The sequence below is a fragment of the Panulirus ornatus genome, chromosome 6 (assembly GCF_036320965.1).
Source record: "Panulirus ornatus isolate Po-2019 chromosome 6, ASM3632096v1, whole genome shotgun sequence".
Taxonomy (NCBI): domain Eukaryota; kingdom Metazoa; phylum Arthropoda; class Malacostraca; order Decapoda; family Palinuridae; genus Panulirus; species Panulirus ornatus.
Genome location: NC_092229.1, coordinates 28,232,936 through 28,258,195, shown reverse-complemented (window position 1 = coordinate 28,258,195; position 25,260 = coordinate 28,232,936). Strand labels below are relative to the sequence as shown.

The 25,260-nt window shown below is 42.7% G+C and overlaps 1 protein-coding gene across 2 annotated transcripts in view; it reads left to right on the top strand.

Moving 5' to 3' along the window:
• LOC139749135 (uncharacterized) overlaps positions 1 to 25,260 on the top strand; it is a 290,807-nt gene that overhangs the window by 143,636 nt on the left and 121,911 nt on the right. For both annotated transcript variants that reach the window (XM_071662761.1, XM_071662760.1), the window contains exon 3: positions 10,862 to 10,995. In XM_071662761.1, the coding sequence (XP_071518862.1) occupies positions 10,862 to 10,995 (134 nt within the window). The remainder of the gene's footprint in view (positions 1 to 10,861; positions 10,996 to 25,260) is intronic.

Below are 25,260 nucleotides of genomic sequence, written 5' to 3'. Positions count from 1 at the left end.
TCATCCTCTTAAATCACTACTTTCCCATACAACTCACCAGGTATACTCAGCAAACTCATTCCTCTACAGTTTGAACACTCACCTTTATCTCCCTCGCGTTTATACAAAGGCACTATACAGGGTTTTCGGCATTCCTCAGACACCTCACCATGAACCGTACAAACCATTCAAAAACACAGTCTTCCCTTTTCTTAGGAAATCAACTGGAATACCTTCCACTTCAACCACCTTGCCACGTTTTATTTCAGGTAAGGCTTTAACCGCTTCTTGTCTCTTCACGAAAAAAAAAATATATATATATATATATATATATATATATATATATATATATATATATATATATATATATATATATATATATATATATATATATGTATACACATATATATATATATATATATATATATATATATATATATATATATATATATATATATATATATATATATATATATATATATATATATATATATATATATATATATATATATATATATATATATATATATCCCTGGGGATAAGGGAGAAAGAATACTTCCCACGCATCCCTCACGTACCGGAGAAGGCGACTGAAGGAGACGGGACCGGGGGGCTGAAAACCCTCCCCTCCTTGTATTCTAACCTTCTAAAAGGGGAAATAGAAGGAGTCACGCGGGGAGTGATCATCCTCCTCGAAGGCTCAGAATGGGGTGTCTAGATGTATGTGGATGTAACCAAGGTGAGAAAAAAGGAGAGATAGGTAGAATGTTTGAGGAAAGGAACCTGGATGTTTTGGCTCTGAGTGAAACGAAGCTCATGGGTAAAGGGGGAGAGTGGTTTGGGAATGTCTGGGAGTAAAGTCAGGGGTTAGTGAGAGGACAAGAGCAAGGGAAGGAGTAGCACTACTCCTGAAACAGGAGTAGTGGGAGTATGTGATAAAGTGTAAGAAAGTAAACTCTAGATTGATATGGGTAAAACTGAAAGTTGATGGAGAGAGATGGATGATTATTGGTGCATATGCACCTGGGCATGAGAAGAAAGATCATGAGAGGCAAGTGTTTTGGGAGCAGCTGAGTGAATGTGTTAGTAGTTTTGATGCATAAGACCGGGTTATAGTGATGGGTGATTTGAATGCAAAGGTGAGTAATGTGGCAGTTGAGGGAATAATTGGTGTACATGGAGTGTTCAGTGTTGTAAACGGAAATGGTGAAGAGCTTGTAGATTTATGTGCTGAAAAAGGGCTGGTGATTGGGAATACCTGGTTTAAAAAGAGAGATATACATAAGTATACGTATGTAGGTAGGAGAGATGGCCAGAGAGCATTATTGGATTACATGTTAATCGATAGGCGCGCGAAAGAGAGACTTTTGGATGTAAATGTGCTGAGAGGTGCAACTGGAGGGATGTCTGATCATTATCTTGTGGAGGCGAAGGTGAAGATTTGTAGAGGTTTTCAGAAAAGAAGAATGAATGTTGGGGTGAAAAGAGTGGTGAGAGTAAGTGAGCTTGGGAAGGAGACTTGTGTGAGGAAGTACCTGGAGAGACTGAGTACAGAAAGGAAAAAGGTGAGAACTAAGGACATAAGGGGAGTTGGGGAGGAATGGGATGTATTTAGGGAACCAGTGATAGCTTGCGCAAAAGATGCTTGTGGCATGAGAAGCGTGGGAGGTGGGCAGATTGGAAAGGGTAGTGAGTGGTGGGATGAAGAAGTAAGATTATTAGTGAAAGAGAAGAGAGAGGCATTTGGACGATTATTGCAGGGAAAAATGCAAATGAGTGGAAGATGTATAAAAGAAAGAGGCAGAAGGACAAGAGAAAGGTGTAAGAGGTGAAAAAGAGGGCTAATGAGAGTAGGGGTGAGAGAGTATCACTAAATTTTAGGGAGAATAAAAAGATGTTTTGGTAGGAGGTAAATAGAGTGCGGAACAAATGCGAACTTCGGTGAAAGGGGGTAATGGGGAGGTGATAACAAGTAGTGGTGATGTGAGAAGGAGATGGAGTGAGTATCTTGAAGGTTTGTTGAATGTGTTTGATGATAGAGTGGCAGATATAGGGTGTTTTGGTCGAGGTGGTGTGCAAAGTGAGAGGGTTAGGGAGAATGATTTGGTAAACAGAGAAGAGGTAGTAAAAGCTTTGCGGAAGATGAAAGCCGGCAAGGCAGTGGGTTTGGATGGTATTGCAGTAGAATTTATTAAAAAAGGGGGTGACTGTATTGTTAACTGGATGGTAAGGTTATTTAATGTATGTATATCTCATGGTGAGGTGCTTGAGGATTGGGGGAATGCTTGCATAGTGCCATTGTACAAAGGCAAAGGGGATAAAAGTGAGTGCTCAAATTACAGAGGTATAAGTTTGTTGAGTATTCCTGGGAAATTACATGGGAGGGTATTGACTGAGAGGGTGAAGGCATGTACAGAGCATCAGATTGGGGAAGAGCAGTGTGGTTTCAGAAGTGGTGGAGGATGTGTGGATCAGGTGTTTGCTTTGAAGAATGTATGTGAGAAATACTTAGAAAAGCAAATGGATTTGCATGTAGCATTTTATGGATCTGGAGAAGGCATATGATAGAGTTGATAGAGATGCTCTGTGGAAGGTACTAAGAATATATGGTGTGGGAGGCAAGTTGTTAGAAGCAGTGAAAAGTTTTTATCGAGGATGTAAGGCATGTATACGTGTAGGAAGAGAGGAAAGTGATTGGTTTTCAGTGAATGTAGGTTTGCGGCAGGTGTGTGTGATGTCTCCATAGTTGTTTAATTAGTTTATGGATGGGGTTGTTAGGGAGGTGAATGCAAGAGTTTTGGAAAGAGGGGCAAGTATGCAGTCTGTTGTGGATGTGAGAGCTTGGGAAGTGAGTCAGTTGTTGCTCGCTGATGATACAGCGCTGGTGGTTGATTCATGTGAGAAACCGCAGATGCTGATGACTGAATTTGGTAAAGTGTGTGAAAGAAGAATGCTGAGAGTAAATATGAATAAGAGCAAGGTTATTAGGTACAGTAGGGTTGAGGCTCAAGTCAATTGGGAGGTAAGTTTGATTGGAGAAAAACTGGAGGAAGTGAAGTGTTATAGATATCTGGGAGTGGATTTGGCAGCGGATGGAACCATGGAAGTGGAAGTGGATCATAGGGTGGGGGAGGATGCGAAAGTTCTGGGAGTGTTGAAGAATGTGTGGAAGTCGAGAACATTATCTCGGAAAGCAAAAATGGGTATGTTTGAAGGAATAGTGCTTCCAACAATGTTATATGGTTGCGAGGCGTGGGCTATGGATAGAGATGTGCGGAGGAGGGTGGATGTGCTGGAAATGAGATGTTTGAGGACAATATGTGGTGTCAGATGGTTTGATCAAGTAATAATACGGTAAGAGAGATGTATGGTAATAAAATGAGTGGGGTTGAGAGAGCAGAAGAAGGTGTTTTGAAATAGTTTGGTCACATGGAGAGAATGAGTGAGGAAAGATTGGCCAAGAAGATATATGTGTCAGAGGTGGAGGGAACGAGGAGAAGAGGGAGACCAAATTGGAGGTGGAAAGATGTAGTGAAAAAGAATTTTAGTGATCGGGGACTGAACATATAGGAGAGTGAAAGGCGTGCAAGGAATAGAGTGAATTGGAACGATGTGGTATACCGGGGTCGACGTGCTGTCAATGGATTGAACCAGGGCATGTGAAGCGTCTAGGGTAAACCATGGAAAGTTTTGTGGGGCCTGGATGTGGAAAGGGAGCTGTGGTTTCGGTGCATTATTACATGACAGCTGGAGACTGAGTGCGAACGAATGTGGCCTTTCTTGTCTTTTCCTAGCGCTACCTCGCGCACATGAGAGGGGGGAGGGGGTTGTTATTTCATGTGTGGTGGGGTGGCGATGGGAATGAATAAAGGCAAAAAGTATGAATTATGTACATGTGTATATATGTATGTGTCTGTGCGTGTATATAAATATGTATACGTTGAGATGTATATGTATGTATATTTGCGTGTGTGGACGTGTATGTATACTCATGTGTATGTGGGTGGGTTGGGTAATTTCTTTCGTCTGTTTCCTTGCGCTACCTCGCTAACGCGGGAGACAGCGACAAAGCTTTTCCCGTCTGAGCATCAGGAAGAAATGGACAACGGTTTCAGTTGTGCGCATCCAACTCTAGCTGTCGTACATATTGCGTCGATACCAAGGTCCACCATCCACAGCCAAGCCCCACAGACCAATGTTCAGACCATGTCAGCACATCCTGGTCAGTTATGTCAACCACACTGCGCTTACTGCCATACTTCACTCTTACTCTGTCAATATTCACAGTCAGCCCGACACATTGATATCGTCTTCAGGCATTTCATTTCCAGCATGTCCATCCTGTTCCTCTCTTGTGCATTTAAGGTCCAAGATACATTTGTAAAACATTGTCGGAACTGCCTTACATTTGATCTAACAGGCACTGACCTCATCTTCCTCTCGCTCCCTCAAGCGCCCAGAACCTGACCCCATCTCTCCTTATACTATGACTTACTTCGACTCTTGGTTACGTTCGCTGCTATGTCCACTCCCAGTAACCTGAAGCGCTTCCTCTGGATAACCCCATTGAGACACACACTCATACTATCTCGTATCTCCCCCCCACCTCCCCCTCCTACTGTATCTTTTTACCTTACTCTTATTTACATCAGCTCGCAACTTTCTCCTTTCACAAAGTCTCCCAAACCCTGACACTAAATTCTTCTGCAGCCATCTTGCGTCTGTCACCAGAGGAGACTTATTTATAGAATGCAAATGATTTACCTACTAGGCCCCGCCATCCCTAGCATACAGTACCCTCTTACCTGCCCCCTACTCCAAGACCCTCGCTTTACACCCCCTCCCCCTTCACACTCGATCTATGAGCAGATCAAACAGCCATGGTGATGTTACACATCCTTGATGCAGACCCGCCTTCACCTGGAGTGACTTACCTTTTTTTCCTTCGTATTCGCACACACTCTTCTCCCTATAAACTCCTTACTGCAAATAGTATCTTTCCTCCTACACCATCTATTCGTAACACCTTTCACACGGCGTCTCTGAGAATCTTTTCAGGCGCTTTCATGTGATCCAAAACACACAAATTCTAGAAAGTAAGCACCATTTTCAAAGATCCTTCAACCACTCCTGAAGCCACATTGCTCCTCCCCACTCAGATACCTTCATGCTCCCGTCCTCTCAGTTAACACTCTCCTGAACGCCTTACCAGGAGTATTCAACAGACTTAAATCACTGTGATACAAGCTTTCAATATTGTCTCCTCTAGCCTTTATGAAAGGGTATATGCAATTGCCAGTCCTCAAACATCTGATTAACCAATGAACAATATTGTCACCCGCTTTCTGCAGGGGATCATCTGCAAGACTAACCCATCCTGCTGCTTTGCCACACTTCATCTTATGCACGGCTTTCACTACCTCTTTACTTTTGACCAAACCCATTCGCCAGGACTATCTCGCTCCGTAATACATCCCAACCCAAACACATCACATCCGTCACCCTATCAGCTGACGCATTCAGCAGTCCTTCAGAATACTCACTTCATCTCTTTTCTACGTCTTCTTTGCCTGTTATGTTTCACAATCTGGTATCTTCGCTGTCGCTCTCATTTCTTCCCGGTGTCTGCTTACTCTATTCAACTTCTTCCAAAATATATATTCTTATTCTCCCTCAAGTTCATGGATACTCTCTCTCTCTCTCTCTCTCTCTCTCTCTCTCTCTCTCTCTCTCTCTCTCTCTCTCTCTCTCTCTCTCTCTCTCTCTCTCTCTCTCTCTCTCTCTCTCTCTCTCTCTCTCTCTCTCTCTCTCTCTCTCTCTCTCTCTCTCTCTCTCTCTCTCTCTCTCTCTCTCTCTCTCTCTCTCTCTCCCTAGCAGTTAAGCTTCTTCATATTGCCACTCTACCATTTCTCATACACCCACATTCCACCTTCCGCATACGACATACTTCACCCACACATATAAGCACTGCTTCCCTTAATCCCCTCTATTCCTGACCCTCATTCTTTGCTTCATTTACGCTCATCCTGCATTGTCTTCACCCAGTCAGATCCCGTCGTAATAGGATCCGGTTCCTTGTATCATATTTGCCGTAGCATTCACTCAGCTCCTGCTGAAGAGCACCCCACTCTTCTCATCCTTCACTCGCAGGTGCATGAGCATTGACAATCACCCTCATCTCGTGAACTACTTTCATTATCACCCACGTCAGTGTTCTCTTCCTTGATCAAAAGTGCTACTCACTCCTTCACTCTCGCCCTCACTCTGAACCCACATATTGCTTCCCAATCATATCCAAATCATTCTACCCATTTTCCCTTCACTTTGGTCTCACTTACAGCCAGAACATCCAGGATCCTCTAATCATACATAAACAAACTTCTTCTAATTCACGCACATTCAGAGGCCCTGGCCCGAGCTTTCGAGATGTCCTCGCTTGGTTCATTCTTTTCTTCCTGCCCTTGGAAAATGATGATACAGGGAATGGAATGTTTCCAGCTCCTTGTTTTCGCCTTACGATACGCAGGAGATACATGGGTATATCTTTTGCCTTTCTATTCACAAATATGAAGGCTACTGTCAGATTCACGATGAAAAATGATGTTAAGTACGTGTTCTCATGTGTTATGTTCTATCCCTTACATGACTCGTACCCTGCTGCACACTGGAGCCTCGACCATTAAGTCATCTATCACTCTATCCTTCCGCCTCCTCCTTGGTTCCCACTTTTTCCTGTTCCTTCCTCCTGATATGTACATCCTATCAGTCATCCTTTCCCTACGTATCCTCTCTATATGACCAAATCATTTCAGCCTCCTTCCTCAGCTCATTTCAACCAGACAGTACACTCGTTGAGCACGACAGGTCGATATAATCCTTGAACACGACGGTATAATCCTTGAGAACGACTGTACACGCGATGAACACGAATGCGTATAATTCTGTAGCACAATAGTGCAATATTTGAGATTTTCTGTGCACTCATTCAGCACGACGGTACACTCATAGATGTACAAGGTACACGAGCTGAGCGCGACGGTAATCCCCTGGACACAACGGCACGACCCCGCTTGTGTATGATGGTCGACCTGTCGTACTCAAGAGTCTGTGGTCGTGGTCGAGGATTGTACTGTCGTGCTCGTGGGAATAAAAAGTCCACATTTGGCCTAGCATGGACGACTGGCTACCCACCACGACCACGTTACTGTAGTTTGCAGCACAGACGTCACTGTTCTTGCAAACTTTTTATCTGTGTCTACAACTCTCCGAGGACGAGGAACATTTTGTGAGCATGCTTTTTCATACACTGGTGACTGATAATAGATGGCAGTCGTTGAAGTCAACTGAATGTAGCTAAGTCCTGCGTGTCTGATATATCAGAAACCCCAGTTCGATCCCCAGCGACACAGACAGAAAGTGTGGCAGATGTGGTGACAGAAGCCTCCACTGACCTCGGCCCAGTCATTACCAGGGGGTTGGTAGAGGGGAGGAGGAGAAGATGCTATCTCACCCACTCTGAAACGATCTAGAGTGACCTAAAGATTTACATTTGTATCTACTGAAATTGTAGTAAAACAGATGGGTCTTCAGGTTCAGAAAATGATACCTGTAGTGAGTGACGTGACTATTCGTAAGGAAGTAACACCAGGTTCACCTTACATCAGACACATACTGACATTAATGGCAGTCACGCCCTGTCATGACGTGGAGGCAGCATGAAGCATGACTCAAGTCCATCGACATGAACCTGGTGATATTTTGAGCCTTGTGTATGGCATGCCGTCCGCGTCCTATATTACATTATCCAGTCTGTTCCAGAAGATATTTACCAACGATTTGATTAGTTTCGTCCCTTCAGGCCATCCATCCATTATCGATCCGGACGACAAACGGCTTGACGCAGGGGACTGAAGTGTTCCCAGGGCGGTGTGCATCAATACCTTCGTGTCAAGTTTCAGCTGTCGCAGACCCAGGGAGACCTTTAGCACGCGCTCGCTTGGCTGTGTTTTCGTTTAGGATGACACACGAGTCCACCAAGAAGCTCAAATATTCACAACAACTTAGGAGTGTCCATCACTACCTCCCTGTGAAGTTGGAGGTGTCCATCACTACCTCCCTGTGAACTTGGCGGTGTATATAGCTACCTCCCTGCGAACTTGGAGGTGTACCTCACTACCTCCCTGTGAACTTGAAACTTTGAATGATTACCTTCCTGTGAAAACAGAAATGAACATCACCACCTCCTTGTGATCTTGGAACATATGTGAAAACCTTCCTGTGGACTTGGAATGGTGAATCGATACCTTCCTGTGAACGTGGAACTGTACATCAATACTGTCATCAAAGTTTCAACTTTCTGGGTCACAAGGAACCTGGAGTACCACGCGCCTCCAGTTCCTACTAACCTGAGGTCGGGACACAGGCCAGCCACGCCTACGGCCGATTTCTCTACCGAGCGCAGGTTCTGTAATGTGTGATCTTTGATCTATAGTTACGTGTCAAAATGTGCCGCAGGCCCAGTGAGGGAGCGTGGGGCCAGAGTGATCCGTCCGTCAAAAGTTGTCGGCGCTGAAGACTCGGTGGCTACCGATATAAGGTACTTAGGAGATAAACATCATCTACACTTATCATTATGTTCTGTGTCACATAGCCTCACACCGTGTCAGTACTGAAGGTCTTCCAGAGACAGCCCTGGAGGATGGATGTTCCAGTGATAACCCTGATAGCTGGATATTCCAGAGATAATTTTGAAGATCGGATTTTCCAGTAACAATCCTGCAGGTTGGGTGTTCCAGCGACATCCCTGAGGGCAGGGAATTCTAGTAACAGTCTTGAAGGATGGATGTTCCAGTGACATCCCTGAGGGAAGTGTTCCAGTGACAATCCTGAAGGCTGGATGTTTCAGTGACAGCCCTGAAGACCTGGCGTTTCAGTAAGAGCTTTGGGAAATAAGGTGGATAGAAGAAACAGGTAGACCGGTACTTATGTGGCGACCATGCCTCAGCGCGACGCTGGAGTTGTGAATGTGATAGACGGAGGTGAACGCGACCCTACCCAGCCGAACCTCAACCACAGACCAGATTGGTAACTGCAATTCGCACTTCGGTGTTTTTGTTTATGGAAATTGCATAGTTTCTCTAGTCATGTCGGAAGCAATTGATCAGAGTGGCACTAACGATACGAAGACAATAATACCATTGATTGTGTAGTGAGTCATGATGCACTGACTTGCAGCGACAAGCTGGTGGTAGAAAAATCATTGATGATCATTATAAGGCTTGCCCTTCATGAACTCTTCACCATCATGAAGGTCACATCAACATGATCTGGGTTACGTTCTCTTTGCCTCGGTGAACTGTAGCACAATATATATATATCCTGCGTCAGGTATCCATTCATCGACCAACAACGCCAACCACTACAGTAGACTATGGAAGCACGTTGGATACAATCTAGTAACTTCAGAACAAACTATGACACTGGCAATAGTGGTGTGTCTCTGATGATGGTGTTTATGTGGTGACGGTTGGTAGGTCAGGCATGATTCGTTGCCCAGATCACAGATCACCTCCCACTGCAGGCAAACACATAGTGATAACATTCGATGAAATACTGATAATAAATTTCATTTTCGTGGGAAAGTAATCCCCTAGTTTATCATACATCATTCCCCAGAGCCACGCACTCAAAATGAATCTAGAACTTCCCCGAGAGCCATGCTAGGTCAATGGAACTGGAGGAACAATTGAGGGGAAGGGGGACTACGAAATCACAGCTTCCACAACACTGTAAAAGCAAAGGAGAAAGACCATAAAAGAAGATAGAAGCGGTACCTGAGGGGCTAAGGCTCAGACCACCGCCATGTTTTGGCTTTTATTTATCCACCAGGAAGGTGTAGACATCATAGACTGATACTTCCCGATGGGCTACTCCTAACCTAGAGAGATCTATGACCCCTCGAGCGATAGTATGACCCTTGAGCACGATAGTACGTCCCCTGATGACGACGTTACGACCCTTGAGCATGACGATACGACTCTGGAGCACGACGGTACGACCCTTGAGTGTAAAAGCCTAACCTTTGATCTGACCTTGAAATATCACGTTGAATGCCTGGCCATCATACTCAAAGGTCGTTCCGTCGAGTTCATAGATCACGCCATCGCGCTCATGAGATTAAATCACGTAGGTTTATGGCTGGCCCAGCGAAGGATGACGAGTACCTGATGCTAACCCAAGGATGTATGCGGTCCCATCTTGTGTGGTAAAGGCTATGCCATTAGGATTTTTTTCCTCCTCTGCGCTCACCACAATCTCCCTCCGTAACTTCCTTAAGAGGTCTCTTCCAGACACAGGGGGAGTTAACCCCCCCAACCCCATGATTGTCTTAAACAGAAGGAACTCGCAAGTCTAACTCTAGACCGGATATCTACTTGTGTGCTTACTTTGCTTTTTGTGCCCACCATCTCCTGAATATTCCCGCTCTCCCTACTTCTCTCTCTTGACACTCACCACCCACACCACCTGAGATCCCTTCCCTATACCTGCTACATTCACACCGTAACAGCCTTTCTTCCCTACCTCCCATATATAACAAAGATGGATCAACCTCGATCACCTTTTCCTAACTATATCTCCCGAAGAGTTACTTGCACTTTCTCCCCACCAACCAAGTCATTCCTGATGGCGTTTCTATTCACATATCCAGGAACTTCTGACCACCGCATTGCTTACTATGATTAGCATCACTTGAGTGTCTCCCGCTAGCTCCCCATATCTAGCGGCCCTCATAGAACCTTTCCTATATTTCCTTCATCTAGGAATGACTAAACAGTCTTCCTTCCTTGCTGTCCACTGAAACAGTGTGCCTATCTGCCCGCAGGTGAACGAGCTGGAGAAGCGGTTTAACAAGCAGAAGTACCTGGCGTCGAGCGAGCGGGCTGCCCTGGCCAAGCAACTCAAGATGACAGACGCTCAGGTCAAGACCTGGTTCCAGAACAGGAGAACCAAGTGGAGGTCAGTTGGCCCTATGTTTGTTTTCTTATTTAGTTGTTGCTCTTCTATAAATGTTGCTTTGTGAACCTTTATATATATATATATATATATATATATATATATATATATATATATATATATATATATATATATATATATATATATATATATATATATATATATATATATATATATATATATATATATACATATATATATATATATATATATATATATATATATATATATATATATATATATATATATATATATATATATATATATATATATTATATATATATATATATTCATATATATATTCAAAGGAATGAAGACATTACGTTGTTTCTGTGTAAATCCTTTTCTATGCAATGTACGAATATGCAAATAGAATTACGTTTAATCATGCGAGAACATAGCTCCTGCCTAATCATGTCAATTAGAGAAAACACATATTCAGTCTTTGACACAGATGACTTACAATAACTACGCTGAAGTACTTGGAGACGGGTCTTAATCCAAAGATGATAACACTTATGATATGAATCCTTTAACTTAACCGACGCTCCGATAGATCCAAGGAGACTGACATCTCTGTGTGTCTAGCCTGAGGATCGCCTCGTGTAGATAAGTGACAATGTGTCAATTGCTCCATTATCATGGCGGAGAGGAAACTAGACGTACACTTACGTGTAGTTCGCATCAGCCCCCAGATCAAGCCAGCAAGATTATTCGACTTAAGGACAAAAACACCGAGCCCAGATAACAAGAGGCAATTTACCTCTAACTCTCTTCCGCGCTAATCTAATTAAGGGACGATAAAACATGGGCTTAATTGATCTAGATGGCAGTAATTATCGTCACAGTCAAATTAACTCGAAAACCTCGTTTCTCCCATCAATTATGCCGCCCCACTTTTACGCTACTGATCTCCTAACTGAAGCTGGTTTGGGCGGGAAAAGATTATACTGTTTTGGCGGGAAAAGATTAGGACCTTTTTGGCGCGAAAGGGTAATATCGTTTTGTTTTGGCGGGCGAAGGGACTACTGGCTCACTTTTATTCTTTTGATCTCCCCAAATGATGAATGTTTAGGCAGGTGAGAAAATTAAGGCTCAGTCTGGGGAATATGATTATTACTCGGGAAGCTAATTACATTACCGCGTTTAGGAGAGGTTAGGGTGTCCCTCTCGCTTAGCGATGTAAATGATTCTTGGACGCAACAAATGAAATATAATTTTGGACGTCAGTCTGTGTGCTGTATCCTCCCGGTTACGGTCACAGCATGAGTTACACAAGAGTATTTACCACGTAATGACTTGAGAATTCTTTTCTTTCTTACACTGTTGAAAGTTACAATGTGCTAAACGCTTTACCACAGACTGAAATCTTTATGAAGAAGATCTGTTAAAGCAGACGATAGTCGTCTTGAGTCAGGACATGTCAGCGATGCTACGGCCATATTCTTAAAGATGATCCAATTTCCTGTGGTAGACATCTAATGACTGGCAGTGTGCGACCTTCAACAAACACCAAGTCTCGTGCTTGATGACTCCACCACACAATAACAGACCAGCTCAGTAACATACGTCTCATATACGTTTACTTTACGGGGAACTGAGAAAAGCTAAAGAATTTTTCTCAGACAAGGAACAAACCTGATGAGTTGCGTGTGTACTGGGGGGTAATCTTCACACACGTCCGCACCTCAAACAAGCGATTGAATTTGCCAGGACGATCTCTGGCGTCCAGTATTCATTGCGAGGTACTGGCACGCCAGCACTATGTCCGCTGTGCTCTGATGTGTAGCCATTTCGCACTCATACTGTGAGTGGCTATCAATAGACTTGATCAAAGTAGGTGTCTTGTGGTCCTGGAATCCACGTTCTCATTATTCTGTATTAGCTGTTTGAACGGTAATGATTATCAAACGTGTCTTGGTTCATAATGAGAGAGAGAGAGAGAGAGAGAGAGAGAGAGAGAGAGAGAGAGAGAGAGAGAGAGAGAGAGAGAGAGAGAGAGAGAGAGAGAGAGAGAGAGAGAGAGAGAGAGAGTCATACTTTCATACTTCTCTGTTAGGATCTGTTAAAAATTCCCTCTAGAATAGATGGACAGTCCTCTTTCCCTTCCAGAGTAGATGCGTTGTCTTCTTTCACTTGCAGAGCAGATGGATGTTCCTCTTTCCCTTCCAGAATGAAAGTCCTTTTTCTCGTCCAGAACAAACGTACCGTCGTCTTTTCTCCCCACATTCAAGGGAATGGATAACATCCTCATTCACAGCTCTTCCATACTCTATTTCATCCCTCTTCCTTACTTACAGACGTATGGAAACTCTTTTCCAGCCCTTATTTTCTCTCCCGAGATCATTAGTCACTTGTCCTTATTTTCCAAAACAAGTCTGGACTTCTTTCTATTCCCCTGTCAGGTAGCGATGTCTTTCTACTCCCCTGTCAGGTAGCGATGTCTTTCTGCTTTTCGGATATAAGGGAAATCATCCTTTTTCCTCTCAGAGGCCAACGGAGGCTCATCCTACCTCTTTTTTTCTCCGAAAAATTAAGCATCTTCACTTTTCTTCAACCAAACAGGAGTTGCCTCCACTTGTCTTTACAGACGCTTTAGGAATGCTCTCCTGGAAGGTGGGCTCTCATGCCTTCCAGACCTCAACAAATTTATCCCTACATCGCTGGACGCTCCTCCCTTTTCCACCTCTCAGGCCGATGTGAATGGTTAAAACGAAATGTGTTTAACAGGATCAATACAGAGGATAACAGGATCAATACAGAGGATAACACGAACACTACAATGGATAACAGGATCACAGCAAAGGATAACAGGATCGCTACAGACAACAAAAGGATCATTACACAGGATAACAGGATCACCACAGGGGATAACAGGATCACCACAAGGGATAACAGGATCACTGCGGAGGATAACAGGATATCTGCAGTGGATAACGGGATCAGTACAGTAGAATGTCATCAGGTGGCAGACGTGGGCTTAGCGGCAGGTGCTACTCTGCGATGGTTCAATTATAATGAAGCCCCAGGAGATGCTACGGAGAAAGACTCGCTGACGAAGTTCGTTTAACAGTTATCGTCGACTACTGCAGAAGTTGTCTGGTGATGAGACAACATGAGGGTCTTCAGGGACGAGAGAGGGGAAGACGGCAGGATATAGAGTAGGCTGCTGCATAATGTAGAGTCACGTCCTCGGGTATATAGTACATACGATGGTTATAGTTCACTGTCACAGATCCGGACGTGCTCTTGGATGCATTAAGGATCAATTGATTCTCTAACTACCATTATTAGCATCTGAAATCCAGTCAGCGTTTCATCTGTATGTTCAGTGATCATAATAACCAGTCATTCCATCAGCTGAAGAACTTCAAGTGAGACAAGGATCACGGTAACCACTGGCTGTGTGGGGATCAGTCTGAAAACGCAGATTATCTTTCCCACACTGCAGCTTAATACCCTGAACTACAGCGAAGGGAGGGTGCTGGGGAATATCTAGAAAAGCTTGTCGTTTTCTGTGTCTGAAAACAGTGTGTTTCATGGAAGGTATTTGCAGGTACCTCCGTCGCTCAACATACCCCAGGCGTCTGGTGTGGAGGAAAAGAAACGAGTGACACCAGATCCATCACGACTTCTGAACAGAAGCTAATAGGGAAAAAGAAGGGGAGGAAAGGGGGACAAAGAGAGGGGAAGACAGCCAGACAAACGGGACATTTCTACCGTTGTCTCTCCCACGGCCGGGTTGCCCTTGGGTCGCACACCACGGCAAGTTTCCCAAGTTAAAAGTTAATGGGGATTTGTCGGTTTCCAGAGCTTGTTAGCTGAAAATTGTTCGTGTAGTAATCTAGGACAGGAGAGGATTGTGTTCGGTGGTAATAGATTTTTATGCCGCAGGTAATTTGGTAACGAGGATTAACCTCTCTCGACTCCCAGCTCTGTTGCCTAGATTATATGTTGATTGTCTGAAGAAAAAATATCATTAAATTTGTTGAGAAGGGGAGGGTTGGAGGTGGGGGAGGGTGAGGGAGGGAAGGAGGGAGAGAAAGAGGGAGGAGAAAAGACTGACGACCAGGGATGTTTGCTCTGGTGGGGACGAAGCAGACACTAAACAACTTACACTCGTGGTCTGAGCTCGACCGTCACTTGACGAGTGCTTAGCTCAGAGAACACCAGCTGGAGGAATGCGTGGTCTTAGGTCTCATGCTTTAGAGGCCAGTGAATACACTCAGTACACTCAGTACAATGACTTGTCAGGAGGATGATATATTGTCCAATCACTCACCACTCAACCAATGCCAGACTCTCAAGACCCCAGGCTAGAGTATGGGGCCATCTTCGCCATGTTACCCTGTCAGCAGTATGGTACAAAACGCAGTTCTTAGATTTACCTGAACCTCAAACGACCGTAAGTAAAATTTATATTCAATAAAAAGAGTCTCTGGACAAGAATGGCTAATAAATTCTAACGAGAAGCGGTGGGTTGCCGCCTGGCTCACAGATCCCGATGAAGCAACTGGAAATCCTATAATCAACATTGTACTTTGTATATGAGGACCCCCACTCTCACCCCACCACCTCCTGCCTTTAAACCTACGGCACACACACACAAAAAGAACCCTACTAAAAAGGCCTGTGAGGTGGTCTTCGTGCTTGCCTCCCGTCTCTGGCAACATTGTGTGTGATTTATGCGAGCCATGTGTCAGGATAACGGCTGCATTTAGGCTGTAATGACACTTGGTGACACGCAAGCCCAGCCGCCACCAAATGTTGCCAGCACATTCGAGCCGTTACACACCTCCGTGGCGCACCAGCCACTGCTAACTACTGTTGCCAAACATCTCTCGCCGCTCCACCTTTCACGTACCCAAGGAAGATAAAGTTTCAAAGTCAACAAATCCTTACTGCATCGCTCCGCCTTTTTTTTTCCCGTGGCATAAACTTCTCTGATGTACAGGCCTGACGCCTTCATACTCGGTAGCCTTTAATATACGCATGTCTTAAACTACTGTTATTAATTAAGGATAAGAGTTAGAGTGGAGTTTCTTTTATCCTTCATCGACCCATCGAACACCCGCTCCCCGCCCAGTCTACTCAACCAGCTCACACACACACACACACACACACACACACACACACACACACACACACCACACAGGCTCTCTCTGGGAGGTGCTCACAGAGCCATATTACCTTCCCCTCCCACGTTTCTTCTCTCACCCCCTTCCTTTCCCCCTCCCCCTGAACCACTCCCCTGCACTTGCTGGCTCTGAAGAAGAAAGCGTCACTTTCAAGTCTTATGAGAGTCTACCAGCCACACATCCCATGGGTTTAAGGAATAAATTACTAGACTACGTATTATCATATTTTCCACAGCTCATCCAGAACTGTGAAATCGAATCTTTCCTCATCTCCAGGGTCTGCCCAGGCTCGAACACCAGCCATTATGATATCTATATGGCTTCCACAGGCTCTGGGGATGCAAGTGTTTCACCAGGTCCTCCACCATTTTCTGTTCAATAATGAGATCTCGTCACCCCTAAGGCTCTAAGGCAAGTACTACAACAAGGCATTATGGCATCTATGAGACCCCCAGAGGGTGTGGGGATGAGAGGGTTACACCAGGTCTTTCTCGTTGTCTAGGCTTTGAGGCAAATGCTACACCAGGTCTCATGCCGTCGACCTGCTTGTCCTCTGCTAAGACACTAGATCGGGGTCTGGCAGGGCTCCTCCTCCCTGCCCTGTAGGCTCCGCCGGAGAAAATGGTCGAGTGGGACTTTACAAAGTGCACCACTAGCCATGGGGGTATCGAGTACCTCCCACACTAGATGAAGTAATAAAATGGCTTGCCTTATGGCGCATAATAACAGGGCAGGGTTGGATCTCAAATTGAATTATTTCTGAAGTCTCCCCAGGCCAGGGATGTTCACCGCTAAGATAGAAAACACGAGATAAAAACCTGAGATAGTTGGAGGGAATTTTTTGGCATGTGCTATCTCATGCCTCGAGACTAGATCATCGATAGAGGACGCATAACGGCACTCCCTTCCTCCCTCCCTCCCTTCCTCTCTCTCTCTCTCTCTCTCTCTCTCTCTCTGTACCTGAAAAAAATAGAGTAATAATCATTATGAAAGGTAATATAAGAAAATTAGAAATAATAATGAAATGATAGCAATAATACGAATACCTATCATTTCATTATGATAATTGGTACTAGCATTATCATGGCCCGGGGGAATCATCAGCTGACATAACGAGACATTAGAGAAGCAACTGTAAACAACGATAACAAGAACGTCAAGGACAACCTACTGAGTTGTGTTGTGCATCTCCCCGTGGCGACGACCCCCACCTGCTGGGCGGTACTGTGTGGCTGTGTCTCCTGCAGAATCTCCAGACCTCTTGAGCCAGCCAGCTCACTTCTGGACGTCTGCCTTCTCGCTGCTGTAATGAACGAATTAATATAACTCTGCTTCTGTCTTCCCTGTTATTACAATCCATCGCTCCTCCACCAGCCAGCTACAACACCTCTCTTCGAACACAGCTCTGGCACTACAATCCACCATCCCCCTCCTCCAACCTCTTATAACACGTCTTCTCCAGCACAACCCATCCATTCTTGGTATAACAACCCACCACCCCTTCACCAGCCACCTACAACACCTCTCCTCCAGCAGGACTCACAACCCGGCACCGTCGCCTCCATCCCCCCAGCACCTCACTTTAGTAGTTTTCGGTGACAGTTGAAGCCACAGCTCACAGATGGACCTCACTCTCAGTCACATAGGGAGGACTTCGTCTTTACCTTGCAAGCTAATGTTCTCAATAGAGGCATGCACTGAGTCAAGCAGATTCACAGATTTATAGACGATGAAGAATATTTTTCTTGTCATAAAGACACTGAGGTTGAGAATGTCATCCTGTAATTTGCTGTATCCGGACGACGTCTGAGGTTGCAACGCCATATTAAAACTGGATGTATCGCCAGAAGAAGGATGTGAAGAGGGCATGTAGTGAGTACTTGATGAGTTCAAGAACAAATTTCGTGTATATCCAGGTGTCCTGGGTGTTCGCCATGCCTACAAAGCATGGTACAAGGCGGGTGTGTAGCCGGTCCTGCCCCGCAGTCTTCACTCGCTGATATGTCACTGAGAGTTTGGGTTCTAGGATACTTAACCCGCGACGCACGACGGGAAGGTCCTTAAACACGACGAGACGACGCTTGAGTACGATGATGTCGCCCTCGAATTGACCCTTAAGGCCTAAATTTAGGGCAAATCCAGGCCATCCTACCCAGGGGTCACACCGTCGTACTGACAGTCTTGCCTAAGAACTTCACAAGCTCTTCATAACTCACATTGTTCTTATCTTTATCATTACTCAGTTATTATTACTATCATTATTATTATTATTATCATTATTACTATTATTATAATTATTATTATTATTATTATTATTATTATTATTATTATCATTATTATTATTATTATCATTATTATTATTATTATTATTATTATTATTATTATTATTATTATTATTATTATTATTATTATTATTATTAGTATCATTATCATTATTATTATTATTATTATTATTATTATCATCATTATTATTACTATTATCATTATCAGTTATTATCATTATCATTATCATTATTATTATTACTATCATTATTGTTATTATTATCATTATTATCACAATCATTATTATCATCATTATTATTACTATCATCATTATCAGTTATTATTATTATCATTATCATTATTATTATTACTATCATTATTGTTATTATTATCATTATTATCACTATCATTATTATCATCATTATTATTACTATTATCATTATCAGTTATTATTATTATCATTATCATTATTATTATTACTATCATTATTGTTATTATTATCATTATTATCATTATTATCATCATTATTATACAAGGAATGCGAACAATAACAAACCATTTTTTGGGTCTTTGTGATGTGTTCTATGTTGGTGCAAGACATCAGAAACTCAACCATTAGTGTTGTAGGAGCAGAAAGACATACAAATAACTTAAAATAAAATACCTGTAAACCTTGACAAATAAAGTCACTCGTCAACCTGAAGCGAAGCGCTTGTCAAGTCTATCTTTATACGTATTTACGGAGCTGCATTCAGGTATTTCAATCGGTAAACCACTCCAGAAAAAAAGTCTTTTGCCTCATTCGCAACATCACGTCGTTTACCCACGAGATGTGTTCATCATTACGAGTGAAATCAGACACATCTACTCGTTAGTGACTTCACAGATCAAGATTATCAAACCATTTGATCAATTTGAATATTCGTATTACATTATTTTTGTAATTTTTTTTCGATGCGGGATGAGATTGCGACGTAAACCTGGCTCTCATAATACTTGTCTCTGTCTGGGAATCATCTTGGTTGCTTTCCGTTGTGATTTCTCCATTGTGTCTACGTGATTTTTCAAGAAGGTTGATCAAGACTGAGCACAGTATTCCAGATGAGGACGCACCAGTGAAGTGTAATAAAGAGAGGGAATTAGATTCTTATATACTAATACTCTGCCTATAAATTCTAGTATTATTTTCACTGCATCTGTGCTTTGCTCATTTGGCTTTAGTGCATCAGAGAACGTCATACCAGAATCTCTTTTATCAACTCCTTTTTGTAGTTCAACATAATTCCTGCTGTGACTTCTCATCTTTTTTGTTATTACAACCGATGTGTAACAAGTTGTAGGTAACAAAATACTTCTGCCACTTGTGAGCCCAGTGCATCCGTTTGTCTCTGTCAGTTTGAAACTCTTGACATTGAAGTTCTGTTGTAGACTTACTTCCCAGCGTCGTATGGACGTGTTTTTGGTGGACGTTTCTCAGAGCAACCCGTCATCACTGTATACTAAAAAGGGATCGAGTCCCAAGACTGATTCCCACAACTCATTGTTTACGGCCAGTCAACCAATTTTCTGACCACCAGAACCAAACCTCATTTATACCGTGTGACTTAACTATTGCTGGTAACCTTTGATGCAAGACTTTATCAAATGTTTTCTGAAAATCTACCACGATGACATCCTCTGCTTTGATATCACCATACTTGTTCATTATATCATAAAAGACATCACTAAACTGGTTTGTCAGATATGAACGAATTCGGTGAAAACCAGAGGCAAAATCGTTTATCAAGTGATGGTCATGTAAATGATTTACAAAATTGTCTCGTCTGATGGACTCCATACTCCGATCAGTGACTTATTAGCCGTTCGACTATCGATGCTTCAAAGGCAAATCTTTAGTCTTCTGGAACTTCTGTTACTGCAAGGGACTTGTTTAACAGTGAAGCGCTTAACTTTCTTCATTTTCTTTTCTTTCAATATCCACAGGTAAGGATAAATCATCAGGTCCTGCCGTATTACTCACTTTCATTCTTCATAAAGCTGATGTATCTTCAAAGTGTATATCAACATGTAACATGTTCTCATCTCTCAGCCGCTGGGCTGGAGCCGAGACATGAGCTTCAGTGTAAGATATCATGTAAGATCACTGCCATGTCTTCAGTATATTGAAGGCCGGTCTCCGTTTACTGCAACAGCTGGCCAATGACTCTTTCTTGCTTCTAACGTAACTATAACATTCATTAAGGTTTCTTCTTCTGTCTTTCGTAATATCCTCTTTTTGCTGACGTTTATTTTGATGAACAGGTTTTTAGTTTTCTACAAAGTTTTATTCAATTATATGAGCCACACTTCTCCCTGAGCTTCTCACTTCAAGTTTTTTTTCCTCATCAGTTAGTCTGTATTTCACTGTTCCGCCATTTTGGTCTAGTTCTGGAAAACGACTGTCTAATACACACTGGCAAGCGTGTTCCTTCCACCTGTTAAAGTGTCTTACTGAAGCTGGGATACTTATGTAATCATATAGTTATCACCTTCGTTTCTAAAACAACACAGTGACAATAGTTCACTAGAAGCTCCTCTGATCTTTCTCTGATCCCCTCATGGTTCTTACATGACAAATACAACGCTTAGCATCGTCGGCTGCATCATCATCATCCTGGCACTTGGTTAATAAAATCGTACAGGCCGGAGGTAGTTGCTGGTGGAGAACCCCTCCAGCTGATCCTGGATGATCGAGTCATAGACCAGCCTGACCCTACGTTCCTTGTCCTCACCACCATCCAAAACCTGGAAAACAATTTCCAATGTTACTGGCAACAAAGGCATACGTTTGAAAAGTTTTCAGTAACTCATCACACGATTTCGAAACGTAGGATGATCTGCGCCGGAGACAGCGCTGCGTGTGGTGACGTCAGCAGCCCACTCCCTGGCAGCATATCTACCCTGTGGGTCAGATGATCTATTTCATCGATAGATCTGGTTACCTTCTCCACAAACCGTCCGCTCTGGCACAGTGTATTGCGATACTAACGCGCACACACACACACACACACACACATATATATATATATATATATATATATATATATATATATATATATATATATATATATATATATATATATATATATATATATATATATATATATATATATATATATATATATATATATATATATATACATATATATATATATATATATATATATATATATGTATATATATATATATACGCACCACGCGTACATCTACATATGTACACGTACATACTTGTATATATATACACATACGCATATGTATACAAATGTACCTATTCATACTTCCTCGCCGCCATACATCCTTGACGCCAACCCGCCCCTCAGGAAACAGCATAGATATATGGAAAAAAGAATAAAATGATAACATATACATTTTCCTTCCCTCCCCCCACAACCGATCGCCACCCCCTGCGTCAGCAAGGTAGTACTAAGAAACAGATGAAGAAAGGCCATAGCCATTCGCAACCATACTCGAGCTGCCATGTGTAATGCACCGAAACCACAGCTTCCTATCCACATCGAGGCCTCACAGACCTTTCCATGGTTTATCTCAGACTTATCATATGCTCCGGTTCAGTCCATTGACAGCACGTTGATCCCGGTATACCACATCGTCCCAATTTACTCTATTCCGTGCATGCCTCTCATCCTCCTGCATGTTCAAGCCCCGAACGCTCAAAATATTTTTTACTTCATCCATCCTCCTCCAATTGGGTCTCCTGCTTTTCCTTGTTCCCTTCGCTTCTGACGCATATATCCTTTTGGTCAACTTTCCCTCACTCATTCTCTACATATGTGCAAACTATTTCAACACACCCTCTTCTGCTCTCTCTACTACGCTCTTTTTACTACCACACATATCTATTTGTTTTCATTACTTACTCGATCAGACCAATGCACACCACATATTGTCCTCAGACATTTGATTTCCAACACATCCACCCTCCTCCGTACAACTCTATCGATAGCCCATGTCTCGCAGCCATAAAATATTGTTGGAAATACTATTTCTTCAAACATACCCATTTTTGCTCTCCGGGATAACGTTCTCTCCTTCCACACATTTTTCATCGTCCCAGATCCTTCACTCTTTCCCCACTCCATGGGTCCATTCGCTGCTAAGTCCACTCCCAGGTATCAAAAACACTTCACTTCATTCAATTTTTCTCCTTTCAAACTCTCATCCCAATTAACTTGTTCCTTAACCCTGCTGAACCTTATAACATTGCTTTAATTCACATTTACCCTCAATTTTCCCCTTTCACACACTCTTTTTAGCTCAGTCACCAACTTCAACAGTTTTTCACTCGAATCAACCAACAGTGCTGTATAAGCAGAAATCAACAACTTACTCCATACTCTCCCCTCTCTCCAAGATTCTTCCATTTACCTCTCTCACAACCCCATCCATAAACAAATTAACCAACCATGGTGGCATCTCACACTCCTGTCGCAGACCGACCTTCACTGGGAACCAATCACCCTCCGCTCTTCCTACTCGCACACGTGCCCTATACCCTTGGTAAAAACTTCTCACAGCTTCTAGCAGCTGACATCCCACATCATATTCTCTTAAGACCTTCCACAAAGTATCTCTACCAACCCTATCATATGCCTTCTCTTGGTCTGTAAATGCTACATACAAATCCAACTGTTTTTCTAAATATATCTTATATGCATCCTTTGAAGTAAACACCTGATCATACATCCTTTACCACTTCTGAAACCACACTGCTCTTCCCCAGTCAGATGATCTGTACATGCCTTCACCTTTCAATCAATTTCCTCCATACAGTCTACAACGTACACCCAACAAACTTATTCCTCTGTAGTTTGAACACTCACCTTTATCTCCTTTGCCTTTATACAATGGCATTGTACATTCATTCCACCAGTCCTCAGGCACCTCATCCTGATCAATACACAGCATATATCTTTGCCAACCAATCAACAACATATTCACCCTCTCTCTTGATAAATTCAGATGCAATATCATCCACTTTAGCCGCATTGCAGCATTTCATCTTCCGTAGGCTTTCACCACCTCTCCTTTCTTCACAAAACCACTCCCCACGACTTTCGCTTCACACGCTACCCCGACTCAAACATCCTATATCTGCCACTCTATCATCAAGCACATCTAACAATACTTCAAAATACTCATTCCATCTCCTTCTCACTTCATCACTACCTGTTATCACTTCCCTCTTTGCCCCCTTCACTGATGTTCCCGTTTCTTCTCTTGTCTTTTGCACATTATTTACTTCCTTCCAAAACATCTTTTCATCCTCACTAAATTTTAATGATCTCTCACCCCAACTCTCATTCGTCCTCTTTTCCAACCCTTGCACCTTCCTCTTGACCTCATGCTGCTTTCTCTTATACATTCCTCAACCATTTGCGCTTTTTCCCTGTAAGTACCACCCAAATGCTCCTCTTTTATCTTCATTAGCAACATTACTTCATAGCAACACTCACTACCCTTTCTAATCTGCCCACCTCCTATCTCTCGCATCTCTTGCCCATGCGTTCACTGCTTTCCTCAGTACCTCCCATTTCTCTCCCACACCCCTCGCATCATTTACTCTCACATTTTGCCATTCCACACTAAGCTTTTGCTAGTATTTCTTCATACAAGTTTCCTCTCCAAGCTCACTTACTCTCACCACTCTTCAGTCCAACATGCTTTTCCTCCTTTTCGAAAACCTCTATAAATCTTTACCCTCGCCACGACAAGACAGTAATTAGACATCCGACCAGCTGCCCCTCTCAGCATATTTACATTCAGAAATCTCTTTTACACGCCTCTCAATTAATGTGTAATATAGTATTGCCCGTTGATCATCTCTCCTACTTACATACACATAATTGCGTATATCCCAATTTTAACCAAGTATTCCCAATCACTAGTCATTTTTTCGTCCACAACTCCACAAGCTCTTCATCATTTCCGTTAATGACACTGAATATTCTATGAATCCCAATCATACCCTCAACTGCCACGTTATCCACCTTCGCATCTAAATCACGCATCACTAATACTCGGTCTCGTATATCAAAAGTGCTGAAACGTTCTCTCAGCTGCTCCCAGAACACTTGTCTCTAATGATTTTTCTCTTAATATCCAGGTGCATAAGCACCAGTAATCACCCATCTCTCCCATCCACTTTCAAATGTACCCTCATCCATCTAGAATTTACTTTCTTACACACTATCATACTCTCCCAAGATTCCTGCTTCAAGAGTATTGTTACCCCTTCCTTTGCTCTTCTCTCATCAACCCCTGACTTTACTCGTAAGACATTTCCAAACCATTCTTCCCCTTAACCTTTGAGCTTTGTTTCAAGAGCCAGAACATCCAGGTTTCTTTATTTATACATATATATATATATATATATATATATATATATATATATATATATATATATATATATATATATATATATATATATATATATATATATATATTCTTTCTTTCTTTCATACTATTCGCCATTTCCCGCATTAGCGAGGTAGCGTTGAGAACAGAGGACTGGGCCATTGAGGGAATATCCTCACCTGGGCCCCTTCTCTGTTCCCTCTTTTGGAAAATTAAAAAAAAATATATATATATATATATATATATATATAGATAGATAGATAGATAGATAGATAGATAGATTTAGTGATTCAACCTTTTTTCCTCTCTTCAGTCTTGATCAGTCTACAGCAAACTCTCCTCGTAATAAAGCAGCTTCTTCCTAAACTTTGGTCCTCACCAACTCTAGTTTGGATGATTCCACGTCTAATCCCCCTCTTCCCTACCTACCTCCTCCCACTGAGCCCCTCTCTTA